The following is a 23,830-nucleotide window of genomic DNA, read 5'->3' on the forward strand; positions in this document are numbered from 1 at the left end:
CCCGTATGGTTCCTGCGTCAACGCGATGCTGTTGGAGTGCCAGTTTTTTTGTTGTTGTTGAAGGTACTACGCCCTCACGGGCTAAAGCTCTGGATCACTCGGGAAACTGCCGTGCACGAGGTTGCTTACAAATAAGCCCCTCAGGGATTTGCTAATTACATTCGGACCCTTATAAATTTTTGGAAAATTTTAAAAGGACATAGCAGAAAATAAAAATTACAACCAAGTCCTTTTGCAGCAGACAGCACCGACAGAGAAGAGCTCCCGGAAACACCAAATCTGCCCAGGGCACTGCTTCTTTTGCAGATGGTGACGACCGATCCGGCCCGAAGGAGCTAAGGGACCTCCTTTGCTCATCAGGAGCGGAGGATGACAGAAGCTGTTGAGGATCAACTATAGCGACTAGCACCAGTGATCTACCCAGCATGTAGCACAGCCGCTATGAGTTGTAGATCTTGTGAACTTCGGACCCAACGATACTTGTAGATGCAACACTCTAGCATAGTAAATCTGAATAACCCATAGTAGAGGAGGAAGCCGACGGGGACAATGGCCATCATGGCAACACCCTCAAGGGAAAACAATATAGAGATCCTTACCGACACTGAGAAGAACAAATCGCCACCAGGACAACGGCAATGGACGGTTGAATTTGACGAGAAGAGCTCAACTAAACTAGAACTACGAAAACTAAAAGGACTTCTATACATAGATAGATCCCTCGCATGTGCTACACCGGTATCAAGCCGGAGGCAAAGAGGGGCCGGATCTGACCTGGAAGAAAGACGCTTTCAAGTTGCAGATGGACTTGCTGACACAGGAAGGAATACTCGATGATTATGTTATACCCGTACACGTACCCGTCCTTTGCGTATGTATACGTACACCGTACACGTCCTCTGGAGGGGAGAGATGGACACGGACAGCAACGGCCGCATCCCCTTCCTTCCTGGCTTCCACACGATTCGGAGCAGCACCCGCACCCGCACCCGCACGGCAACCTGAGCACTACCACTGCGCCCGCCTGCCTTGCACGCACGCAGCCATGTCCGCCCACCTCCGCCTCCTCCTCACGCCCGCGCCCGCCCCCGCCCCCGCCCCCACTTCCCTCCAGCTTCTCCGCCTCCGCCTCCCTCCTCCTCCCGCCGCCCGCGTTCGCTTGTCCCGGCCGCTGCGGCTCCAGGAGAGGCCGCGCTTCTCGCTCGCCGTCCGCTGCGCTGGCTCGGCGGTCTCGCAAGCCGGCGTAGGGGAGGGCCGCGTGGATGAGGAGGCGGCGGGGCTATGGGAGCAGGTGCGGGATATCGCCGTGTTCGCGGGTCCGGCGCTGGGACTCTGGATCTGCGGCCCGCTCATGAGCCTCATCGACACCATGGTCATCGGCCAGACATCCTCCCTCCAGCTCGCCGCGCTAGGTCCTTCACTTACTCTCTTTATCCATCTCCATACAGCAGCACATGTTTGATATCGTAACGCAAAATTTAGCAGCTCCATTACTCATAGCCTCGCAATCTTAAGCATCGTATGATCATTCCTGCCCAAATGCGACGTTTTTCTAGCAGCAATTTCTCGTATTCCATTTGTTCATCATTTCTGTGGTAAGCCCATTGCGGATCGCTGTAATTGCGCACTTCGATAGATTGTGATGCCCGTAAATTCACAAAATAGGTTATCTTACCTCCCAGCTCAATGCAACGTGCTCATTTTTCGGTTATTTTTCCTTCACTTTCAGGGCCTGGGACAGTGTTCTGCGACTACCTGTGCTACATATTCATGTTCCTCTCGGTTGCAACCTCCAACATGGTGGCCACCTCTGTAGCTAAAAAGGTGCGTAATCTATTATTAGATCATGAGCAACTTATAATGAAGTCTGTTGTAGTGTATATGGGCAATGGTATAAGCCATCGGTACCTTAGTTTTGGATCATGGCTCACCATTGGTTTAGCCGCTTTGAATTCTTCAGAAACTATATTTCAGTATGCAGAACGTAGGGAATCTGGAAAGAAACTTTTTTATCCCCCCTTTTTAGAAGGACCAAAGCATGCCACCGTAGGGGATCTGGAAAGAAACTTGTTTGTGTAAACGGTTCATTTTCCAGCTTGCTTGAATAAGTTTGCACCCTACATCAAATGAGCTCCAATCATTTGATTAGCTCGAACAACTATCGAAGCAAAAAATGAGCACAATATTTGTGCGGTACACTAGAAATGATGTCCAGAAGTAAAGCATATTGGATGTTGAACATGAGAGCACGAGTCTTTCAAATGCTAGTATGTAGAAGCCCACACAGTAGCCACCCGCCGCCGGCAAGGCTCAGAAGCCTGATCAAATACTATGCAGGGTTAGCCTATGGCTGGTGGCGTTGAAGTCTAGCTTGATTGTTGGGCTCAAGCCACGCCTGGCCTCACTTGCAAGAAATGGGGTGACGACACGCCATGGAGGTTAGAGTAGAGGAGGGCCACCATGGTGGTGAGGGTGCCCGTGCTCTTTCTTCTTCTCATTCTTATCCAGGGTGGCGTCACGGTGAGGTTGGCTCTAGTTGAAGGTGGTGGCTTGGTGCCCAAGGTAGCGGTGCGCCTAGGGATCTGCGACGGTCGCCGGTGGCAGCGCGACCTCGGTGGCCGCCATGTCCCCAGCCTTGAAGATTGTACAAATTAGCTCCTATTTTGGATGGCATTATTAATCATGATCCGGTATTCTACAAATAACCCCCTATTTTGATCGCTGTAATTAATCGCGATATGATATTTTGCAATAACACCCCTATTTGGGATCGCAATCCAGTATTTTGCAAGCAACCCCCTATTTTGGATCACGGTTATTAATCGAGATATGATATTTTGCAAATAACCCCTACTTTGGATCACAATTATTAATCATGATTTGATATTTTGCAAAATAGTCCCTAATTAGATCGCAATTTTACAAAAAAGCCCTCCTATCATTCTCCGTTGCCTTTGCCGATCCGCCGATGCCGACAGCCACCGCACCTTCCATCCAGCGCAAGCGCAAGTTCTAAACGCATCTACCCATCAAACCCTAGAACCAAGGAGATTCGCCGACTCCTAGGTTGAAAATCGGGAGCGCATAGTTTGCCGGTTCCTGGGCCAAAATCGGAAGTGTGTGGTTCACCAACTCCAATGTAACGCGTCGCTCCAATCAGCCGCCCTCAGTTTGGTCAATAGGGGTGTGCGGGATGAGATGGGGCCTCCGATAGCGTCTTGCCAGGGTCGGGAGGCGATGGTGCGGGCTTATGCAGACTAGCATATGTAAGATTAGAGTTCAAAATCTAATATGCTTTACTTCTGGACATCATTTCTAGTGTACTGCCCGAAATTTGTGGTCCCCCCCCCCCCCCCCTCAATACTATGCTGTTTGAGCTGATGTGATTACACTGAGCGAGTGAGAGCTGTATAGTTGCATATTGAGGAATGTTGTGTCAAACCATGTATCAGATGTCATGGCCGCCAAACACAGATAAGCATTTTGAGCTAATCAAGTGAGCTTAAGTTTCTTGAATTGTTGGTTTTGCAGCAAGAGTGTTGGCACTACTTCACACATTCCTACAGTCCTGACTTATTGGGGATTTAGTGGTTGTCAGTATTTAATTGTCTATCAATTATCAACCTCATTCCTGGTTTTTTACATTCTTGCTGTATTGCTAAGCTGATTCTGATTGCAGTTACTATATGCAGGATGAAGAACTTGCACGACATCAAGTGTCCATGCTGCTATTTGTCGCCCTTGCTTGCGGCATAGGAATGTTTTTGTTCACTAAGGTTTTTGGTACTCAGGTTTTGACTGGTAAGAATTCGAAAGAAAAATGTTCTGTGAACTTACAACTATCATCTAGTTTCTCATACTTCCTTTGAAGCTTTGATCAGTTTGTATTTTCTAATGAAAAGCTGGATTACTTATTTTATCATAAGATTATCTGATTTCCTGGTTGGGGAGTCCCTTTTGCCTTCTCCTAGACTCAACCAATTAAGCGTGCAAATGCTGTTTGAAGTTGGGATTATGCACTGCTTCTATCTTCACTTCTGTTCTTATTTTAATTTGATTCTCAAATTAGGATGTGTAGTTATTGAAAAAGATAAGACACACTTGTATTTGTTCTATCGGTTTATTGCTTCGCATGTCATATTTTGCTCCACACAATACATTTATTTAACGTCACATGTGGTACCTTGATTATCTTATACTTCATTTAACTATAGCTTCTTGTTCCTTTTCTTCCTCTCCAGCTTTTACTGGATCAGGGAATTACGATATTATTTCTGCTGCCAATACATATGCACAGGTTTGTACAATTCGACATCTCTCTCTGCAATATTATTTGTTGCCCAGTTGAATTTAGAAGAAAGGCATATTTCTGTGATGTATAGCTAACTTGCTATGGTTGACCTTATTTTACTGAGTATACTCTATAAGCATATTTACTAGTATGGATACGGTTTAGACTTCAATTTTGTGGTGTGCATGAAATAAAGCCTCATAGGATTGTGCATGGGATTGGAAAACACGCAGGAAAAGTATAAATTAAGGGAGGTTACGAATAGGTTGTGAAGGCCATTTAAACTTCTCTGATAGCTCTTCCTTCACACAGAACTTTCGATATTCAAATAGTTGTGAAGAGTAATATGTACACATGTGGTCAATAATGGATGATAAGACCTGATAATCCCCGGGTCCCGATGGCTATACCGGTCGGTTCTATCTTTGTTGTTGGGGGACGATAAAGGCTGATCTGATGGCAGCTCTGGTAGTGTTACATTAAAGAGATGGGCGCAATTGGGGTTACTTAATGCTGCCTTCTTGACTCTCCTTCCAAAGAAGGCCGATGCCATTGATGCAAAAGACTTTAGACCAATAAGTCTCATTCATAGTTTTGCTAAATTGGTTGCGAAGCTCATGGCTAACCGTCTTGCCCCTCGGCTTTCTTCCTTGGTTTCTCCAAATCAAAATGCTTTCGTCCTAGGTTGTTGTATTCGTGGCAGCTTTGTCTTGGTTCAACAAACAGTGAAGCTCCTTTATCGACAAAAGAAACCACAGTTGCTACTAAAACTCGATATCTCAAAGGCCTTCGACTCGGTTTTGTGGTCTTTTCTTTTGGAGGTGCTGCGCTACTTGGGGTTTGGCCGGCCTTGGTGTAACCTCATTTCCCACCTCTCCTCGGCTACCACCTGGGTTTTGCTTAATGGAGAACCCAGTGAGGTGATCAAGCACTATCGTGGGCTTCGCCAGGGGGACCCCTTTTGCCCATGTTGTTTATTATTGTGATGGATGTGTTAAATAGCATGGTCAAAGGCGAGTGAGTTAGAGCTGTTCAAACCACTCTCTAACAGAGCTCCTAGGCACAGGCTATCTCTTTATGTGGACGATGTGGTACTCTTTATTCAGTCGACAAATGAGGAGATGTGTCTCACTAAGTCCATGCTCGAGCTCTTTGGTATTGCATCTGGCCTTCATACCAATCTACAGAAAAGTTCGGTTATCCCCATTCAATGTGACACGAGTGAGATGGATATCATTGAGGCTGCTCTCCCTTGCTCCACGGCTACTTTCCCTTATTGATACCTTGGTTTGCCTTTGTCAGACAGAAAGCTGCAAATCTCCAAGTTGCTGCCTTTAATCTAGAAGGTAGCGGGCAGGTTGCGGGGATGGAAGGCATCTCTCCTCAATAAAGCCGGAAGGACTATTCTGGTTTGTATGGTACTCACAGCCATCCTCATATGTATACTCATTGCTATTGACATTCCGAAATGTGTTGTTCAAGCAATTGATAAGAGAAGAAGAGCCTTCCCATGGAAGGGTCAGGGGCGGCCCTAAGGGGGTCAAGCAGGGTGGCCGCCCCGGGCCCCCAAAGCCGAGGGGTTCCTGCTCATGTACCTGTGTATATTATGCATGTCTAACAGTCCGTGCGTCAACAGATAGAACTAGGTCTAAAGTAACAACTAGGCCTAGTAGTCTGCACGGTAGAACGTAAGTGGCCTGGTACCTCCGGTCCATTAAAAATCAAGTGACCTGCCTGCCTAGTCTATTTGGTTGCTTGCCTGTTTTGTGTTTTCTTCTGTCTAGACAGTCTAGTTTCTTGCATTCCGTGAGACCACGGCTCCAAGGTGTCCCGCAAGCCCGCAGCTTCGATCGAGGACATACGTCAGCCATTGTCATATGAGTTTTCGTCGCTGGTTTTTCTCCTGTATAGTTTCTACTCCACCTCAAATGGATTCGACCCTTGCTGAGATCGCACGTTTGAAATATGGAAATATCCCCGCTTGCTCCAACGATCAATGGGTCCAACGTTTGTATTGTGGTGTTAGCACCTGCGAACAGATAGCTCCAAAGCTACTATGACTGCAAGCTACCTGCTGCATGTATCGATGAGTAACTAGAGCTGCACACAACAAGTTGTAAATAGGCATGTGAGTATCTCTACCTAGCTAGCATGCATTAACGCAAGCATACGTCCATGTACTTCGATCCCTCACAATTTTGTTCCCGCGAGCATTTACGATAATTTTGTTCCAGCTTACCGTAACGGATGCATTTCAAGTTGTTCAAGCTTATCGTAAATGCTCGTGGACTCTACCCAGACTATTATCTTTTGTAATTGATATATAAATATTTTAATATTTATGTTCAATGAGGTCCTGCTTTTAGTTTCGCCCCGGGCCACTAAATCTTAGGACCGGCCTTGGGAAGGGTCACGAGAAGGAAGATGGTGGCAATTGTCTTGTGGCATGGGATAAAGTTTGCCAACCTCTTGATCTTGGAGGTCTTGGAATCCATAACTTAGAGATCCTTCGCTGGGCTCTACGCATGAGGTGGTTGTTGTTTCAAAGGACGGATTTGGATCGCCCTTGGCACGGCCTACAACTTTCTTTCCATGCTAACACGCTGGCCATGTTCGCCATTTCGATAACAATTCAGATTGGGAACGGTGAAAATACTTTATTCTGAACTGATCGGTGGATCTATAGCCAGTCTTTACTTGAACTTGCTCCTGCATTGGTCGCTGTTGTTCCTAAAAGAGTTTTGAACCGGCGAACTGTGGCACATGCCATGCTAGACTGCACTTGGATCGGAGATATTCATGATGCACTTTCTACTCAGAAGAAAAAATTTCAAAATTGAGGGAAACAACTACTCCTGCGTCCTCTGCAGACGTCAGCTGGAGGAAGCAGCTTTCCACTTGTTTTTTGAATGCAGCTTCAGTCGATCTTGCTGGGAATCAATTGGTCTAAAATGGACTCGCACTCTGCCATTCTTCAGTATGATACAAAATGCCAGACAAAGTTTTAACAAGCCTTTCTTTATGGAAATCTTCATAATAGCTGCTTGGGGAATCTGGAAGCAAAGAAATAATATGATCTTTGATCAGAAGCAGCCTTCTCTCCACTCTTGGAAAAAGACCTTTGCTGATGAAGTTCTACTTCAAGCTAATAGAATCAAGGAAGATTTAAGAACTGAGCTTCTAGAATGGACAATCTCAGTTTGCCCTAGTTAAATCTCTTCTGTTAGTGACCTGTTGGCCTCTCTTTTCCCCTGCCTCGGAGTTTCCACCCTCTTTTGGGTTTTGTATAGTCTTACTTACTTTTATCTTTTAATATACTTCTCAGTAGGGGCCTCCCCTGCTGAGTTTACCCCTTTCAAAAAAAAAAAAAATATTGGAGGAGGTGGTGCTGAACCCTGATATGGAAGATGTCCACTTCTTAAAGCACGCCTCATCTGGTCAGTTTTCTTCTAGATTGGCATACAGGGCTTACTTTACTGGTGTCGTATCTTTCGAACCTTGGAAGCGGCTGTGGCGTTCGTGGGCACCATTACGGTGTAAATTTTTTCTATGGCTGGCTATTCGTAATCGTTGTTGGACATCGGATTGATTGGCACATCAATGGCTATCTCATCCGAATCGGTGTTCCCTTTGTGATCAAGAAGATGAAACAACCCAACACATCTTGACGGATTGTGTTCTAGCAAGGGAAGTTTGGTTTGAACTTTCCCCCCTTATGAACCTGCAGCACCTTGCACCATCCAATGAGAATACCATTTTCTTAGAATGGTGGCGTTGGGCACATCGTCGAGTGGAGAAAGGCTGAAGGAAAGGATTCGGTTCTCTTGCCATCCTTGGCTTGGTGGTTGTGGAAACACCGCAATGACTGTGTTTTCAATGGGCAAACCTCTTAGTCGGATGTTTTAATTTGTGAAATTAAAGAAGAAATCCCACTCTGGTGTGCTGCAGGTGCCAAAGGTTTAGCCGAGCTTTGGCATAACTAGAGTGTGGGTGTCCTCTTTGTGTGCGCGTGCGTGAGTTTTTGTGTGTGCCTCCCTTGGGAGGATCCTTTAAGGGACCGTTTTTTCCTCTATCTAAGATACGCAGCTCTCCTACGTGTTTGAGAAAAAAAAAATCATATTTTCTGCATATACAAATTCTACATGTGAGGAACCAGTGCTTTTGTATGCCCTGTGAACATCTGTTTTTTGGTGATGTGATTGCATCTCCTACCTATATGAAGATGCAAAAACCAATTGAGGTGCATAGACGGCCTTTCAAGTAGTGCTAACATGCTTGTTTAGCTATAGACATCGCTTATCATCGTAATCTCATAGGTATAAGTGGCTTTTGAATTTACCTAGCTGGTCTCTTTTATACACATTTATTACCTTCTTCGTGGACAGTCTGGATATATCCTTTTTCTTACTTATTGACTTTACATAGTCAAGCAAATTTCATGGATGATTCTAACCGCAAGGTTAACTGAGTGGGGTTCTTGTTTTATATTGCTAGGAGGCTTGTTGCGTTCTTCTCATACCTTATATTATAGGATATAAAATTAACTTTCCCTTTTTCATGTCAAGTAACATAGATAAATACTTATACTCACTTTCAGATAAGAGGCTTCGCATGGCCTGCAGTTCTTGTTGGCTTAGTTGCTCAAAGTGCTAGGTACAAGTTGTGCCATTCTTTTTCTCCTATTTCATTGGATAATTCTGACAGTTCTTTTTTCCTTATGCCTGCAATCTGTCCTGTCTTTCCTTCTCAAACTACTAGTTGTGGAAGTATAAATTTATTACTTTTGTTGTTACTTCTCCACTAAAAAAATAAATTATGCACAATTGAAGAAAAAGATCAAAATTAATCCAAGTCATGAAGCGAAATTTTGAATGGGGTTAATTTTTATCTCTACTTTAGATCCCAACCTGTCATTAAAATGCTATAATTGTAGTAGAGCCATGAAGAACTGCATCAATCTCAAGAGCTCCAGTGAGAACTAGTGGAACACTGGTAGCTATCTCTTTTGAGTTGCAATGTCTTTGACAATTATACTGTCAATAATATGGTTGACTTAATCAGCGTGTGTCAATCACCCAGTCTTCATGTTAACATGGAATAATCAAACACGGGTTACACACTTTCATGAGTATGATGGTTTAGACAGCATTGTGCACTTAGAAGTCTTCTGTATGATGTCATATTACAACTATCTTGATTGGATGCTTCTCTTATTATATAATTTATTTGCTATAACTCAGTCTAGGCATGAAGGATTCTTGGGGTCCTTTGAAGGCATTGGCAGCTGCTAGTGTTATAAATGGTGTTGGTGATATACTTCTTTGCTCTGTATGTGGCTATGGAATTGCTGGTGCTGCCTGGGCAACTATGGTTTCACAGGTACAGACATACTTTCCGATCACCAGATCATATCACCTTGGTGGCATTCTTATCGTCTGTTATGGTACTCCTCGTTATGGTACTCCTCTCTATTTAAAGGAAGGCAGAATTGTTGAGTTGTATCGCCCATTAAGTTAGGAATTGAGAGATAAGGAAGTTAGAGATTAGTTTCCTTTAAAAGATTGTTTTGTATGTATTAGTTGCATATGTTAGTGAACTCCTTTGTATTTAAAGGGGAGGAAATTATCGATAAAGGGCAATCAAGAATTTGAAGAATAATCACTTCTTGCCACTCCTAGGGCTTAGCCCCGGCCGGCTGTCTGTCTTCCAATCTATCACATAACAACTTGAGCATGATTCCAGAAAGTTGTTGATCATCCATGTTTAAGCTTAATAAACACACATGATTTTGTTATCAAGTGAATGAAACACTATGTTGCTTAAAAGCAAGTTTACACTCCTTCTCTGAAGCCTTTCTGGTTTAGATATACATCTGGAACTTCATCGTTTTTTTTTATGTAAAATGCCCTCTGTTCTGATTGATCCATATAATATTCTGTTGTTTATTGTTTGCCATGTCCAAGATATCGAAGGATTTCCTTGTCTACTACTTATTTTCTTCACGATTTGATTACTCAATCTGTAATGCACTAGACAATACCCTCCACCTCTGCCTACTTATGTTGATGAGTAAACTCCTTGTTTTCTGCACGATTTGATCCTATGGCCAATAGTTGAGTTTATCCGATCACATATTTTTGTCAAGTAGCTATATTTTGACACACTATCAGATTGTCGCAGCTTTCATGATGATGCAAAATCTAAACAGTAAGGGGTTTCGGGCTTTCTCTTTCATGGTCCCCTCAGCAAGAGAGCTTCTGCAGATATTTGAAATTGCAGCTCCTGTTTTTGTGACAATGACATCCAAGGTATAATTTTTGGGACCCAAAGATCTGTATCCTTTCCTTACGTCATTGTAATGACTTGTTTCAAAATTCTCTTCAGGTAGCATTCTATGCATTGCTTACATATTCCGTGACTTCTATGGGAGCAATAACTCTTGCAGCCCATCAGGTTCATACTTTATAACTCATGGAATGATTACTTTTGAGGGCATATCTATAAAAAGAAGAAATTGACAAATATTTACTTTATTTTGTGAAGGTTATGATTAATATATTATGCATGTGCACTGTTTGGGGTGAGCCTCTGTCACAAACTGCACAGTCATTCATGCCAGAGCTGATATATGGTGCTAATCGTAATTTGATCAAGGTACTTATGACTGCAGTGTTCAATTTCATGTGAATAATGATGCCATACTACTGTTGCACTTCATGGTATTGATAGCTGTACTATCAGTGCCTACCCAAAGAGAACATGTGAAATGTGGTGTTTGATGAACCTCTGTGCTTGCACATTTCATATGTTTTTGTTATTATTTCATATGGTTCAGATAAATGAAACCAATTATAGCCAACGAATCAACTGATAAAGTCAACCTTTCTTCAGCAGTTTGGTTCTCAGCAGACGTTTCCTTTTGAATTTCCCTCTTCAATATATTTTGCATGAAATTTGCTATCTGTACACAACTTCAATCTTTTTCCTGTAGTAGATAAACAGTTGAATGTGGGTCAGCACTACCAAATACTTGACTTAATCTTTGCTGCATTGATTGACTAAATAATGCCTCCGTTTTACTCCAAATTCATTTTAATACTAAACTGTATGAACATTATGTTAATTATTCTGAAAGATACTGAAGTTAACTTTAATCTAGGCAAGGATGCTGTTGAAGTCACTTGTAATCATTGGAATGATAACTGGAGTGACTCTGGGGACAATAGGAACACTTGTTCCATGGCTTTTTCCTAGTATCTTTACCAATGACCAAATGGTTGTCCAGCAGGTCTGATACAATGCTTTAAATTTTTACATATTGTTCTGGAAGTACTTTCAATATGAACTTATTCTCAGAAACTATCAATAGCGGTGATTTTCTTTTGTGGTATTATTTCCGAGTTGCTATAATTTCGTTTTTTTTAGAGGAGACCCTCGAACCTTGTTGATAAATAGTATAGAGACTATCTTTACTATATATCAACTCTCTAGAATCTACATCAGTTATTTGTGCAAAGTGTTACTTTTGCAACTTGTATCTACATCACTATATGTTGTATATCTAGTATCACTATTCATTCTATTTTTTCCTGTACAACATTACTCTTGGTCTGTAATGTGAAGACACAGTTCTCCTGTCTATTCTCCCCAAAAAAACCATGTGCATTGTTTGAAAATTCAGTATTCCTATATCTATTGTCTACAAGTTGGGATCATTTCATTGTCTATATTGTACTTCGGTGTCATGGCCCAAGATGTTTAGATAGAAATTTATCAACCAGTTACCAATCTGCCGACTTTTTTTGCTTCTGACCCTGATTTTGATTGTAAAAAGTTGCTGCTCATGTCAGATCAAGTTGGGATCATTTCATTGTCCATATTATACTTCGGTGTCATGGCCCTAGATGTTTAGATAGAAATTTATCAACCAATTACCAATCTGCCGACTTTTTTTGTTTCTGACCCTGATTTTGATTGTAAAAAGTTGCTGCTCTTTAGGAGTGTCTGGTCATTTCTTTCTTTAAAAAACTCTTGTACCCTTACAGTTTATTATATACATAATTTGCTAGCCTCTTTAGAGGATCAAGAATTGACTTGCACATCGTACTGGAAATCTCAATTCGTCTTGTGGAACTCAGCTTTTCTGCAAAAAGATTCAGGCTTTACTTCCACCACCGCTAGTGCCTGGTGCTTTAAATTTTGTCTGGAACTCATTAATTCTACTTTATGTTGTCAACAGATGCACAAAATTCTGATTCCATATTTCGGTGTACTGCTGGTGACTCCTTCAGTACACTGCCTTGAAGGAACATTATTGGTAAGCTGTAATCTGATTCGTTTCATTTGGCTGACCATGCACCGATTCTCCTGCAAAGCACACTGGGTCAACCAGGCTTGTTGGTGTAGGATCAAGGAGGCCGATTAGAGGGAGGGAGTGAGGGGGTGAATAGCCGGTTCTAAAAATTCTAGCAAGATTTAACCGATTCTAATACGGAATTTAAAAACAATCGGTTACAAGATAACTAAACCCCCGAAATTCTATGTCTCAAACTAGTGCACCAACACCCTATGTCTATATTCAAGGTTTGCAATCCTAGAGTGACTAGCAAACAACTATAATTCTAGGAATATAAATTGCACAATGTAAATAAGTTTAGTAGATAAACCACAAAGAAGACATCGATTTTTTTACTGTGGTCTCAGAGACTTGTCGGTCTCTCTAATGCATGTTAAGGTGGGGTTCTTTTAACTATTTCTCTATCAAGTATGCAATTCTCACTATGAGAAGAGACTCACTACGAGCAACTTGATCTTGAGCTAGATTAATCCAATAAACCACTTACTATTTCAATTCCACTAGAGTTGCACTTTACTACTCCGACAAGACGTGCACAAAGCCTCTCACAATCACACCGTACCTTCTCACAAGCTTTTTTGAGAAGATCACAACGCCAGCGCGTTGTTTAGGTGTTAGCAAACACCAAGAGTAACAAGTCAAAACGAACTTGACTCTCACCAAGTACCTAAAGCTCAATCTCGAATACAAATACACTTGATTCTTGCCTCACAACCCTCTCTATGTGCAACACATGCACAAATGTGTGAGGAGAACTTTACTTAGCTCAAGTATGCTCAATGGAGGCAAGAGAGTTCCTCCAAATCGCTGGACAAGAGGTATATATAGACCATACCATCAAAACTAGCCGTTATACCCGAGATGATCTCTTTGCGCATTTGGCGGTCAAACTGCCACTGGCCCAACGGCTATAAAACTAACCGTTACAGCCTTTTCAAACCTCTGGCGGTCAGACCGTCAACCGTTCCAGAGATGAAAGTTATCTGTTAGTTCCAGTGGTTAGACCGCCCACCTTGGCAATTAGACCACCAAACTCTTCAGGAAAACGAAATTTCTCTATCAGCTCTAGCGGTCAAACCGACATTTTTGGCGGTCAGATCACTACTCCCGGATCAGCACAGCTGACGCATAGAAAAAGGTGATAACTTTTGAACCTAATGTCCGATTTTGTTGATCTTGGGCTCTACGGAAAGTTTATTCAAAGGGCTACACATCCCAACTAATTGCTTGATCCCAATTCCCAAACACATTGAATCAAAGCTAGAAACATAGTCCAAATATCCACCACGAGGAAAACTACATGAACCTCAATCATCTACAAAACAAATTTGCAAATTGATGGTTCCATGCAACTAAGAGTTAAAACATTCACTATAACAACTTACAAAACACATTTGCAAACTTAGTGGCATGCTACACTGAGTAGGAACCTAGACTTGAGCTATTTTCAAAACACATTTGCAAACTATAGCATCCGACAAAAGAGAGCGCACATGCAAGGTTGAGCTTATCAACACATGGTAAAACTCAAGCAATCGTCTAGATCTATTCTCAAAACATATTTGCAAACTATAGCATCCGACGAAAAAGAGCGCACATACAAGATTGAGCTTATCAACACATGGTAAAACTCAAGCAATCGTCTAGATCTCTCTTAATAGTACAGTATTTTATTCTAGTAATCTGGTCTTTTTTTTTCTCTAATCACCTCATGACCACAACAACAACAACAAAGCCTTTCAGTCCCAAACAAGTTGGGGTAGGCTAGAGATGAAACCCATAAGATCTTGCAAGTCTAGTCATGGCTTTGGCACGTGGATAGCTAACTTTCACGCACCCCTGTCCATGGCTAGTTCTTTGGTGGTATTCCAGTCTTTCAGATTCCTCTTTACAGACTCCTCCCATGTCAAGTTTGGTCTACCTCGACCTCTCTTGACATTATCCGCACGCTTTATTCTTCCGCTATGTACAGGCGTTTCTGAGGGCCTGCGTTGTATATGCCCAAACCATCTCAAACGATGTTGGACAAGCTTCTCTTCAATTGGTGCTACACCAACTCTATCACGTATGTCCTCATTCCGAACCTGATCCTTTCTTGTGTGACCACACATCCATCTCAGCATGCGCATCTCCGCTACACTCAACCGTTGGACATGTTGCCTTTTAGTTGGCCAACATTCTGCGCCATACAACATCGCAGGTCTAATTGCCGTCCTATAAAACCTGCCTTTTAGCTTCTGTGGTACTCTCTTGTCGCAGAGGACGCCGGAAGCTTGGCGCCACTTCATCCACCCGGCTTTGATTCGATGGCTCACATCTTCATCGATTTCACCATCCTTCTGCAGCATCGACCCCAAATATCGAAAGGTATCCTTCTGAGGTATCACCTGCCCGTCAAGGCAAACCTCATCCTCCTCGTGCCTAGTAGTACTAAAATCGCACCTCATGTACTCAGTTTTAGTTCTACTAAGCCTAAAACCCTTCGACTCCAAGGTCTGTCTCCACAGCTCCAACTTTCCATTTACCCCCGTCCGACTATCGTCGACTAGCACCACATCATCTGCAAAGAGCATACACCATGGGATATCACCTTGTATATCCCTTGTGACCTCATCCATCACCAAAGCAAAAAGATAAGGGCTCAAAGCTGACCCTTGGTGCAGTCCTATTCTAATTGGAAAATCATCGGTGTCACCATCGCTTGTCCGAACACTTGTCACAACATTATCGTACATATCCTTGATAAGGGTAATATACTTTGTTGGGACTTTGTGCTTCTCCAAGGCCCACCACATAACATTCCGCGGTATCTTATCGTAGGCCTTCTCTAAGTCAATGAACACCATATGCAAGTCCTTCTTTTGCTCCCTGTATCTCTCCATAAGTTGTCGTACCAAGAAGATAGTTTCCATGGTCGACCTCCCAGGCATGAAACCAAACTGATTTTTGGTCACGCTTGTCATTCTTCGTAAGCGGTGTTCAATGACTCTCTCCCATAGCTTCATCGTATGGCTCATCAGCTTAATCCCACGGTAATTAGTACAACTTTGAATATCCCCCTTATTCTTGAAGATTGGTACTAATATACTCCGCCTCCATTCTTCGGGCATCTTGTTTGCCCAAAAAATAAGGTTGAAAAGCTTAGTTAGCCATACAATTGCTATGTCTCCAAGGCATCTCCACACCTCAATAGGGATACCATCAGGGCCCATTGCCTTGCCTCCTTTCATCCTTTTTAAAGCCTCCTTGACCTCAAACTCCTGAATCCTTCGTACAAAACGCCTGTTGGCATCATCAAAGGAGTCGTCCAGCTCAATGGAAGAGCTCTCACCTCCTCTATTGAACAGCTGGTCGAAGTACTCTCGCCATCTATTCTTAATCTCATCTTCCTTCACCAGAAGTCGATCTGTCCCATCCTTGATGCATTTGACTTGGTTGACATCCCTCGTCTTCCTCTCACGGATCTTGGCCATCTTATAGATGTCCCTTTCCCCTTCCTTCGTGTTTAGCCGCTGGTAGAGGTCCTCATACGCTCGACCTCTTGCTTCACTCACTGCTCGCTTTGCGGTCTTCTTCGCCACCTTGTACTTCTCTACGTTGTCAACACTCCTGTCCAAGTGTAGGCGTTTGAAACATTCTTTCTTCTCCTTGATAGCCTTCTGGACATCCTCGTTCCACCACCAGGTATCTTTCGCTTCGCTTCTACTTCCCCTCGTCACCCCAAACTCCTCGGAAGCCACCTTCCGAATGCAAGACGCCATCTTTATCCACATATTGTTTGCATCACCTCCTTCCTCCCAAGAGCCCTCCTTAAATACCCTCTCCTTGAAAGCTTGAGCCGCTTCCCTCCTGAGCTTCCACCACTTCGTTCTAGCGACTTTAGCGCGCTTATCCCGCTGGACACGTATCCGAAAGCGGAAGTCAGCCACCAAAAGCTTATGTTGAGGGACAACACTCTCTCCAGGTATCACCTTACAATCTAGGCAAGCACGCCTGTCTTCTCTTCTCGAGAGGACGAAATCGATCTGGCTAGAGTGTTGGCCACTACTAAAGGCCACTAGATGGGATTCCCTTTTTTTAAAGAGGGTGTTAGCTACGATCATGTTGTAGGCTAGAGCAAAGCTTAAGACATCCTCTCCTTCTTGATTCCTGCTTCCATACCCAAAGCCCCCATGCACCCCCTCGAAACCTGTGTTAGATGTACCCACGTGGCCATTGAGGTCTCCTCCTATGAAGAGCTTCTCGCCAATAGGTACACTCCTAACCATGTCCTCCAGGCCTTCCCAGAACTCTCTCTTGGTGCTCTCATTGTGGCCTACTTGAGGGGCATACGCGCTGATAACATTGAGAACTAAGTCCCCAACGACCAGCTTGACCAGTATAATCCAGTCCCCTTGCCTCTTGACGTCTACCACTCCATACTTGAGGCTCTTGTCGATCAAGATGCCTACTCCATTTTTATTTGTAGTTGTCCCCGTGTACCACAGCTTGAAGCCGGTATCCTCCACCTCCTTCGCCTTCTGTCCTTTCCATTTGGTTTCTTGGACGCATAGGATATTAACCCGTCTCCTCACCGCTGTATCAACTAACTTCCGTAGCTTACCCGTCAGGGACCCTACGTTCCAGCTACCTAAGCGGATCCTACTTGGCTCGGCTAGCTTCCTTACCCTTCGCACTCGTCGAGTCAAATGCGAAGACCCTTGCTCATTTTTCACTACACCCGGGCGCCGATGTAGCGCGCCACTAAGGATGTGACGACTCGATCCTTGCCCACTTATCACCGTATCCAGATCAAGATACGGCGCGCCACTAAGGGGGTGACGGCCCGGCCCTTGCTCATTTAACACCACATCCGGGTTCCAATGTAGCGCGTCGCTAAGAGGGTTACGCCCCAACGATTTTCTTTCGGGTTTCATCTCCATAAGAGTGGCTGAGTTTTATGTTGGCTCGCCAAGCCTATCACAACCCTCCTCCTTTACCCGGGCTTGGGACCGGCTATGTCGAGACAACATAGGCGGAGTTTAATCACCTCATGACCGGCAAAAGAAAATTGTCCTACTATATACCTTTGCCTTGTGCTATCCCGTCGAACTTGACAAACGCATCATCCAAGTCTCAATGCTTCTCATAGCTCTTCTACACTTACCATTAACTCTTCACTTGAGCTTGATGACTATGTACATCCTCACTTACCATGCACTAAGCATAAAAGACTTTTTCTTTTACATCATCTTCATCCGATTTACCACCAAACATGAAACACAAGTTGTTCACTAAACTTGTTTTGATCTTGCTCTTCTAACTCAGCACATTGAATATCTCAATTCAATATGTCTTCGTATGTAACATAACCCTAATTTACTCTTAAGCACATAGCACATGGATTAGCCCATAAAACTCAATTGATGACTCCATATCTTTAGTTATTTGATCTCCACAAGTAGCTTTGGTCTTCACGTTTATTATCAATATTGTTGAGACGATCCTCAAATTTCGAGGTCTCTTCCTCTCTAGCTTTTTATTTATCACATGAGTATCACTTAGAACTCAATGACCTCGATACGTATCTTTTGATATCATAGCATTCCTCAACAAATACATGCTTTATCACTTATGCGTCTCCTATGAAACAACCTACTAACAATTCGTAATATAATCGTTAGTCTATAGGTATTATCATCACTTACCCGAACATCACATATAGCTCATTCATCTTGATGTATTTCTCTTGATCATGTATCATTCCTCAATAAATCCATGCTTAATCCTCTATACTCAATTCTTAACACAATTATTAGTTTATAGGTATTATCATTGATTACTAAAACCACAATTAGGGGCTAGATGGACCTTCAGTTGGTTTGTAAACAAACTAGCCCTATCGAAATTTGGCTAGCCAAAGTGTTGGCTTTTGTTGTTCTCATTTGACCAAGCATTGCAAGAAATTGCATCGGATATGACCAAGTAGTAAGAGTTTGCCAAAAAAATTGGCAATCATCAAAAGGAGCACCAATTCGTGGGGCTAGCCAAAATTTTCCATTGTTGATTTGGGTGCACCAAAAACACCAAGAAATGAATCTGCATGCTGAAGTGTTTTTCCTTTTGCAATAAGCATAGCAATAGCAGACCAGTAGGGCTCTCCCCTACTGTTTTCCATTTTTCTTGTTAAAAATCATAGCACTAGCAGCGTAATAATGGGAAGTTGGGAACAATTTTCGACAATTTATGGTGTATCAGCTGACTAGCACTTGCAGTTGCTGAATGCTGGACAATGTGATGACATTTTTTATATATATTTGCTTCCTGCTTTTAGGCTGGAAGGGATCTAAGGTATTTGAGCCAATCAATGGGTGCATGCTTTTGCGTTGGAACCCTTCTATTAATGGTATGCCTGTTTCCTCTCACCTTTTTCCTGAGATGTTTCATTGCCTTGAGACCTCATGATTTTTTCTGCATTTCGATTAATGATAAATCAACTTCAGAAAAAGAGGATCAGAACCTTTATATAAGGTCTGAACCATCGACGATAAGACCATGGTTTGCTATACACTGTCTACCTTCTGGTCACTTTTGAATGCTGATAGTTGATAGGGCTGTGAGATTTTGGCTACCCAGAAAGTAAAAGAGCAAGAGTCCAAAGCCCTTAGTCTAAATTTGGAAGGCTTCAAATGATGATGAATTTTCTTCTCTTGTTTCATCTTGAAAGCTTCTCCGCAACAAATTTGGTAGCTTGCCAGGATGCTGGTGGATACTCGTCTTGTTTCAGTGGGTATGGTCATTTCTAAATAGTTTTGAATATCTTACATTTAACATTTAATATCACACCTAGTCCTAATCTGGTCTATTTGAACAATGTTCCTGTTCCAGAGTCGGTTCGGAAGTGGTTTACAACGGCTTGTTTCTCCAACGGGCGTGTTGTACAATGAAAACTTTAATCAGCTTGAGTATGTCAAGGCGAAGGCCACGTGAGGGTATACCATTGGCTGAGCTGCGGTGATGACGAAGATGCAAGGAGTTTCACCAACCTGGAAAGATCATTCTTCGTGGTCATCCTTTATTCAGAAGTTGGCCTAGCTCTACGATTGGTGCGTGCGCAGGAGCGGCGGATGATATTCTTTGGGAGCGAAGTTGGATACTTGGCCAAGGAGATTGGGGCTAGGAAAGTCCATTTGGCTCTCTAGGTCTAGGGTAGAATTCATCATGTTTTCAGTATCTTTTGTTCTAGGAGTTATGCCTCAGATTCCTGGTACCGAGAAGGCTAGTGGTTCCATTGTCAAACACTCAACACAGTAAAAGTGGAGTTAAGTGAGCCTTACAAAGCGATTAATTTCTTTTTGTTAAATGTTAAAAAATACAAGATGGTTCACATTATTGAAGTTGTTCAGAAATCTGGGAAATTGAATTTGCAAATTTGCAAAGCTGGCCACTTCCGGCGTTTCCAGTTGTAACTAAATACAGTTGATGCCATCAGTGTTGGCATCTCCCCCAAATCAGATAATTGACTTGCCTTTTCAGGAGTGCGGCGCATAGAACGTGAAAGTGCGAGTGACTCATGGCAGCCTGCAGCTACAGTACGTCCTTCACGGTCCTTGCGATCGTTCTCTCTGAAACGTATCATAAAGAATCTTATACTCTTATTATGACAAGTAAATGCACCTAACACAATGTCCTCTTTTCTGAATGCAACCAGTCGTTTTTTTGTTACCAAATAAAAGAGTTTCTTATCTGAATGCTAACTCCTTTCTGCGGTTGGGTGAACTGATATCTGAGTTTCAGGTCAGTTGCTTTATGTTGATCAAAGTTCGTAATCATAGGGTTCGAAAAGAGTAACGCAGGGGTCGTCGTCATATTGCAGCACGGCAGCAGCTCGCTTAAACTCCTCCCTGAGAATCCTGATCGTCTGCCTGTCAACCACACGGCCTAAATCATGGCCGGTCTCGAATGGATCCTCGATGCACATTAGATGGCGGTCGTTTCCAATGCGGGTCGTCCAGTTCTTCTCCTGCTTGCTATTATTCATAGCACATCGCACCGAATTAAGTGAATTTGTAAAATTCTTTGAATCCTGCATGAAATCTGACAAAACCGATGCTGGAAGTTTATGATTTAGAAAATATCGTTTATTCTTACCTGATCGTCTTCCCCAAGCGGACGGAGATGACGTCGTTCCTGTAATCGTGATGGAATGCCCAGTAGCGGAAGAACGCCCAGAGCAGTTGCGCGATGCTCTCCTTGTTTTCAGCACCAAAATCGTGGAGTTGATGAACTTCATCGAAATATGTGCACTTTGTGCCATCAACATTCAGGGTATATGTTGGTTCCATGGCCTGCATCAGGATGAAATCGACAAACCAATATAAGGCATGAAGCTCAAAACAAGATAGTGTTTTGGCGTCGACTGCTCCTTCCAACCTATACGAGCAATTCTAGTTCTAAATGCACTCACAGTTGAATCATATAATAACTGGAAAAAAGCATACATAACAATGGACCTACTTTGCCGCAAAAAGGGAAAAGGGAGTAAAAAAGGAAAAGAAAAAGCAACCAACCATAGTTGAATGATGAGCGAGCCATCCAAAAAGAAGCATGCATATGAAGGGAGTGCCAAATGGTGGAAATCCAGGGCGAATTGAGCATAGCACTCCACCATCAAATAGAAAAGAAATAAGGTTTAAAACTGAAATGGGTTGAATGCAAATAATTGGTTGGTTTACCTACATCAACATCATGAACCAAAATGCAGGGCAAATTGAGGAGTGATCTTATCCTAAAATATGATGTCAAATGAATTCGATAAAGTTAGCTACAAAACCTGCAGACATGGTAGAATCTTCGGCTCTCGTAGCTGCAAGAAGTTAATACACATAAGAACATACCTGCAAGTTCATATAGACAAAGATCAGGCCCCAAATTTTCAACAAAACCACATAGTCATGAGAAGGAAAATAAAGAATGCACAAATATCATTTTACTCACGCATAGCTAGAGAGGGTTCCACGGTATGTTTCATTCACACCCCTCAGTTTGGCCCAATGTTTTACAAGAAAGGCCAGCTGAAGCAACCTCTGATCTATCTGGGCATAATCCTTGAGAAGCTTTGTGTTAGCAACAGCAAAGAAATTATTGATGCATATGTCACAAGAAAAGCCACTCCCTGGATCAGACATCCTTGCGATCGGAACTCTAGCACTGGTAATTGCCTGCATAAATGTTAAAGCGCATTAGAAGACCAAGAATAACAGCATGAGCAGACCTTAAATCAATCAAAGATAGAGAAAGCAAATCTTCAAAATCCAGAGTAAATATGCAATAAGAATTAGAACACCAAGTAAAGAATCACGCAAAAACTTTGGATGAGAATGCTGCAACATTCAACTGTAAAACTCCACGCATATACAAAGAAGGATTACCTCCACATTCTCGAAATTGTCGTTCCGCAATATCTCTGCTAATGTCAAAAGAACCTCAGCCGTGCTTGCGGTGCCAATCTCCATTTCAAGACAAACATCAACATCACTGTGAGATGTTCCAAACGAATTGGCGCATGATCCATAGAGATGAAGCTGAGCATTGGGCCACTCTTTGCTGACAGACTTAGCCAGGGAGTCCACAAGCTGCTTCTGCTTGGACTTGTGCTCCTCTGATGGCTTCAGGGACTCGTAGAGCGCGAGCAAGCCAGGAGTGAAGTTATCAATGTCGTGGCGGCATTCCACCTGCCATCTGCGCATTCTACTCTGAAAGCGCGGTGCTTGATTCGACTGAGACATGAGGTGCTGCGGAACAGATTAACACCCGTAATTCAGCAAGAGGTTCTAGCAAATCAAATATGATCGATCGATGAATGCATTGCATTTGCATTTTCATTGTCAAGATATTTTTTTGCAGATTTGTCCTACCTCGCTTGGCCGCTCGCCGCCGCCTTTGTCAGGACACTCCTGATTACCAGCCATGGCAAGAGAATTCTTCACGTTGTCTTCCCGATCGAGAAGCCGGCGATGACCACCGCGCTCCGGCTCGCTCTCCAGTTCGAGTTGTTCCTCGACATCAACACCCCCCTCATCCCTACTCGAATATCCTTCGCTCACCACCGCTCGAACCTTGTCGCCGGCATCCTCGTCTTTCTTCTCCACGGCGACCCACGCCTTCTTCTCCTTCTGAGGCGCCGCCGCCTTAGGCCTCTGAAAACCAGTGCGGCGTCCATTCGCGAGGAACGCCGCGGAGCTCCTCCCCGTCGCGCAGTTTCCATTCCCAACGAAGCGACCCGCATCGCGCGTCCATGGCTCGCTCCGCGGCGGGAAAGGCCGCGGCTTCGCCGCCGTGCCCGGTGAAGGGGCAGAAGGCGGAGAGCGCGGAGAGGGCAGTGGGAGCCAGTCGGGCCGCGTGGGCGGGACTATGAGGAGGCGTTCTTCTGGTCGCAGGCGCGGGGTCGGGAGCGGGGGCGCGATGAGGCGGTGCGGCGGCACGAGGCGCGCGGGAGCGGAGGGCGCGGCGGGGCGGGGCTTGGGGGCCGGGAGGAGGAAGCGGAGGAAGCCGTCCGCGAGGGGCTTGCCTTCGCCTGCATGGGCGTCGCCATCCATGGCGGCAGCGGCGAAGGCAGGGTGGTGGTGGTTTGCTGCGTCGTGGCTGCGAGCGAGGAAGGCGTGAGGTGAGGGAGGCTGGCTGGGGTGAGTGGGGACGAACTGGAACTGCTTCGGCTTCGCTTTTGAATCGGCCGCGGTGGAGTCCAGGTACGCAACGGGTTGACGGGTTGACGGGTCACAATGCGAATATGTACTATTTAAAAAAAACACATACTATTTCGTTCGTCCGGTGTTCTACTTCCAAAAATCCCGCTCGCCTTTTATTCTGCTCCGCTCCCCGTGTGGACCCACATCACATGCTGCAGCTCACTGACATGTGAAACATGTGCATTAAACTAAGTTACTCTAAGAAAATTATAATCTTAGTGGCCTCCAAAAGGGAAAAATGCACAAACCCCTCCCCCCATAAGTCACTCCATTTTTTAATTCCCCCCATAAGCCATTTTGTTGCAAAAACCCCCCAACAGTAATTTAGATTTGCAAACCCCTAGCAATTGTTTAATCCAGAAAATAGGATTTCTTTAATATAAAAAATATGTAAATTCTTTAATAATTTAGATAAAGGTTTTAAAAATGATTCCTTTGGTGAAATAAATAAAATGA

General features: G+C 43.7%; 2 protein-coding genes across 3 annotated transcripts; one reads left to right on the top strand and one right to left on the bottom strand.

Annotated features, from left to right (window-relative positions):
* The first annotated feature begins 925 nt into the window (after window positions 1–925).
* LOC133922794 (protein DETOXIFICATION 46, chloroplastic-like) lies at window positions 926–20,044 on the top strand. The gene is made up of 14 exons (XM_062368282.1): window positions 926–1,412; window positions 1,730–1,824; window positions 3,693–3,801; window positions 4,242–4,297; window positions 8,889–8,944; window positions 9,532–9,670; window positions 10,462–10,599; window positions 10,676–10,744; window positions 10,835–10,945; window positions 11,451–11,579; window positions 12,531–12,608; window positions 18,961–19,032; window positions 19,354–19,416; window positions 19,515–20,044. The coding sequence occupies exons 1-14, from the start codon at window positions 1,046–1,048 to the stop codon at window positions 19,614–19,616; spliced, it is 1,584 nt and encodes a 527-aa protein (XP_062224266.1). The 5' UTR covers window positions 926–1,045; the 3' UTR covers window positions 19,617–20,044.
* LOC133922793 (UTP:RNA uridylyltransferase 1-like) lies at window positions 19,954–23,442 on the bottom strand. Of its 2 annotated transcripts, XM_062368280.1 has the most exons (7): window positions 22,544–23,442; window positions 22,058–22,420; window positions 21,624–21,847; window positions 21,460–21,523; window positions 21,197–21,361; window positions 20,778–20,974; window positions 19,954–20,656 (listed from the first exon to the last, which is right to left on the bottom strand). In XM_062368280.1, the coding sequence occupies exons 1-7, from the start codon at window positions 23,222–23,224 to the stop codon at window positions 20,443–20,445; spliced, it is 1,908 nt and encodes a 635-aa protein (XP_062224264.1). In that variant the 5' UTR covers window positions 23,225–23,442; the 3' UTR covers window positions 19,954–20,442. The 2 variants fall into 2 exon arrangements, with proteins under 2 accessions (XP_062224264.1, XP_062224265.1); XM_062368281.1 differs by lacking the exon at window positions 21,197–21,361.
* Between the last annotated feature and the right edge of the window lie 388 nt (window positions 23,443–23,830).

The sequence above is a fragment of the Phragmites australis genome, chromosome 6, assembly GCF_958298935.1.
Source record: "Phragmites australis chromosome 6, lpPhrAust1.1, whole genome shotgun sequence".
Taxonomy (NCBI): domain Eukaryota; kingdom Viridiplantae; phylum Streptophyta; class Magnoliopsida; order Poales; family Poaceae; genus Phragmites; species Phragmites australis.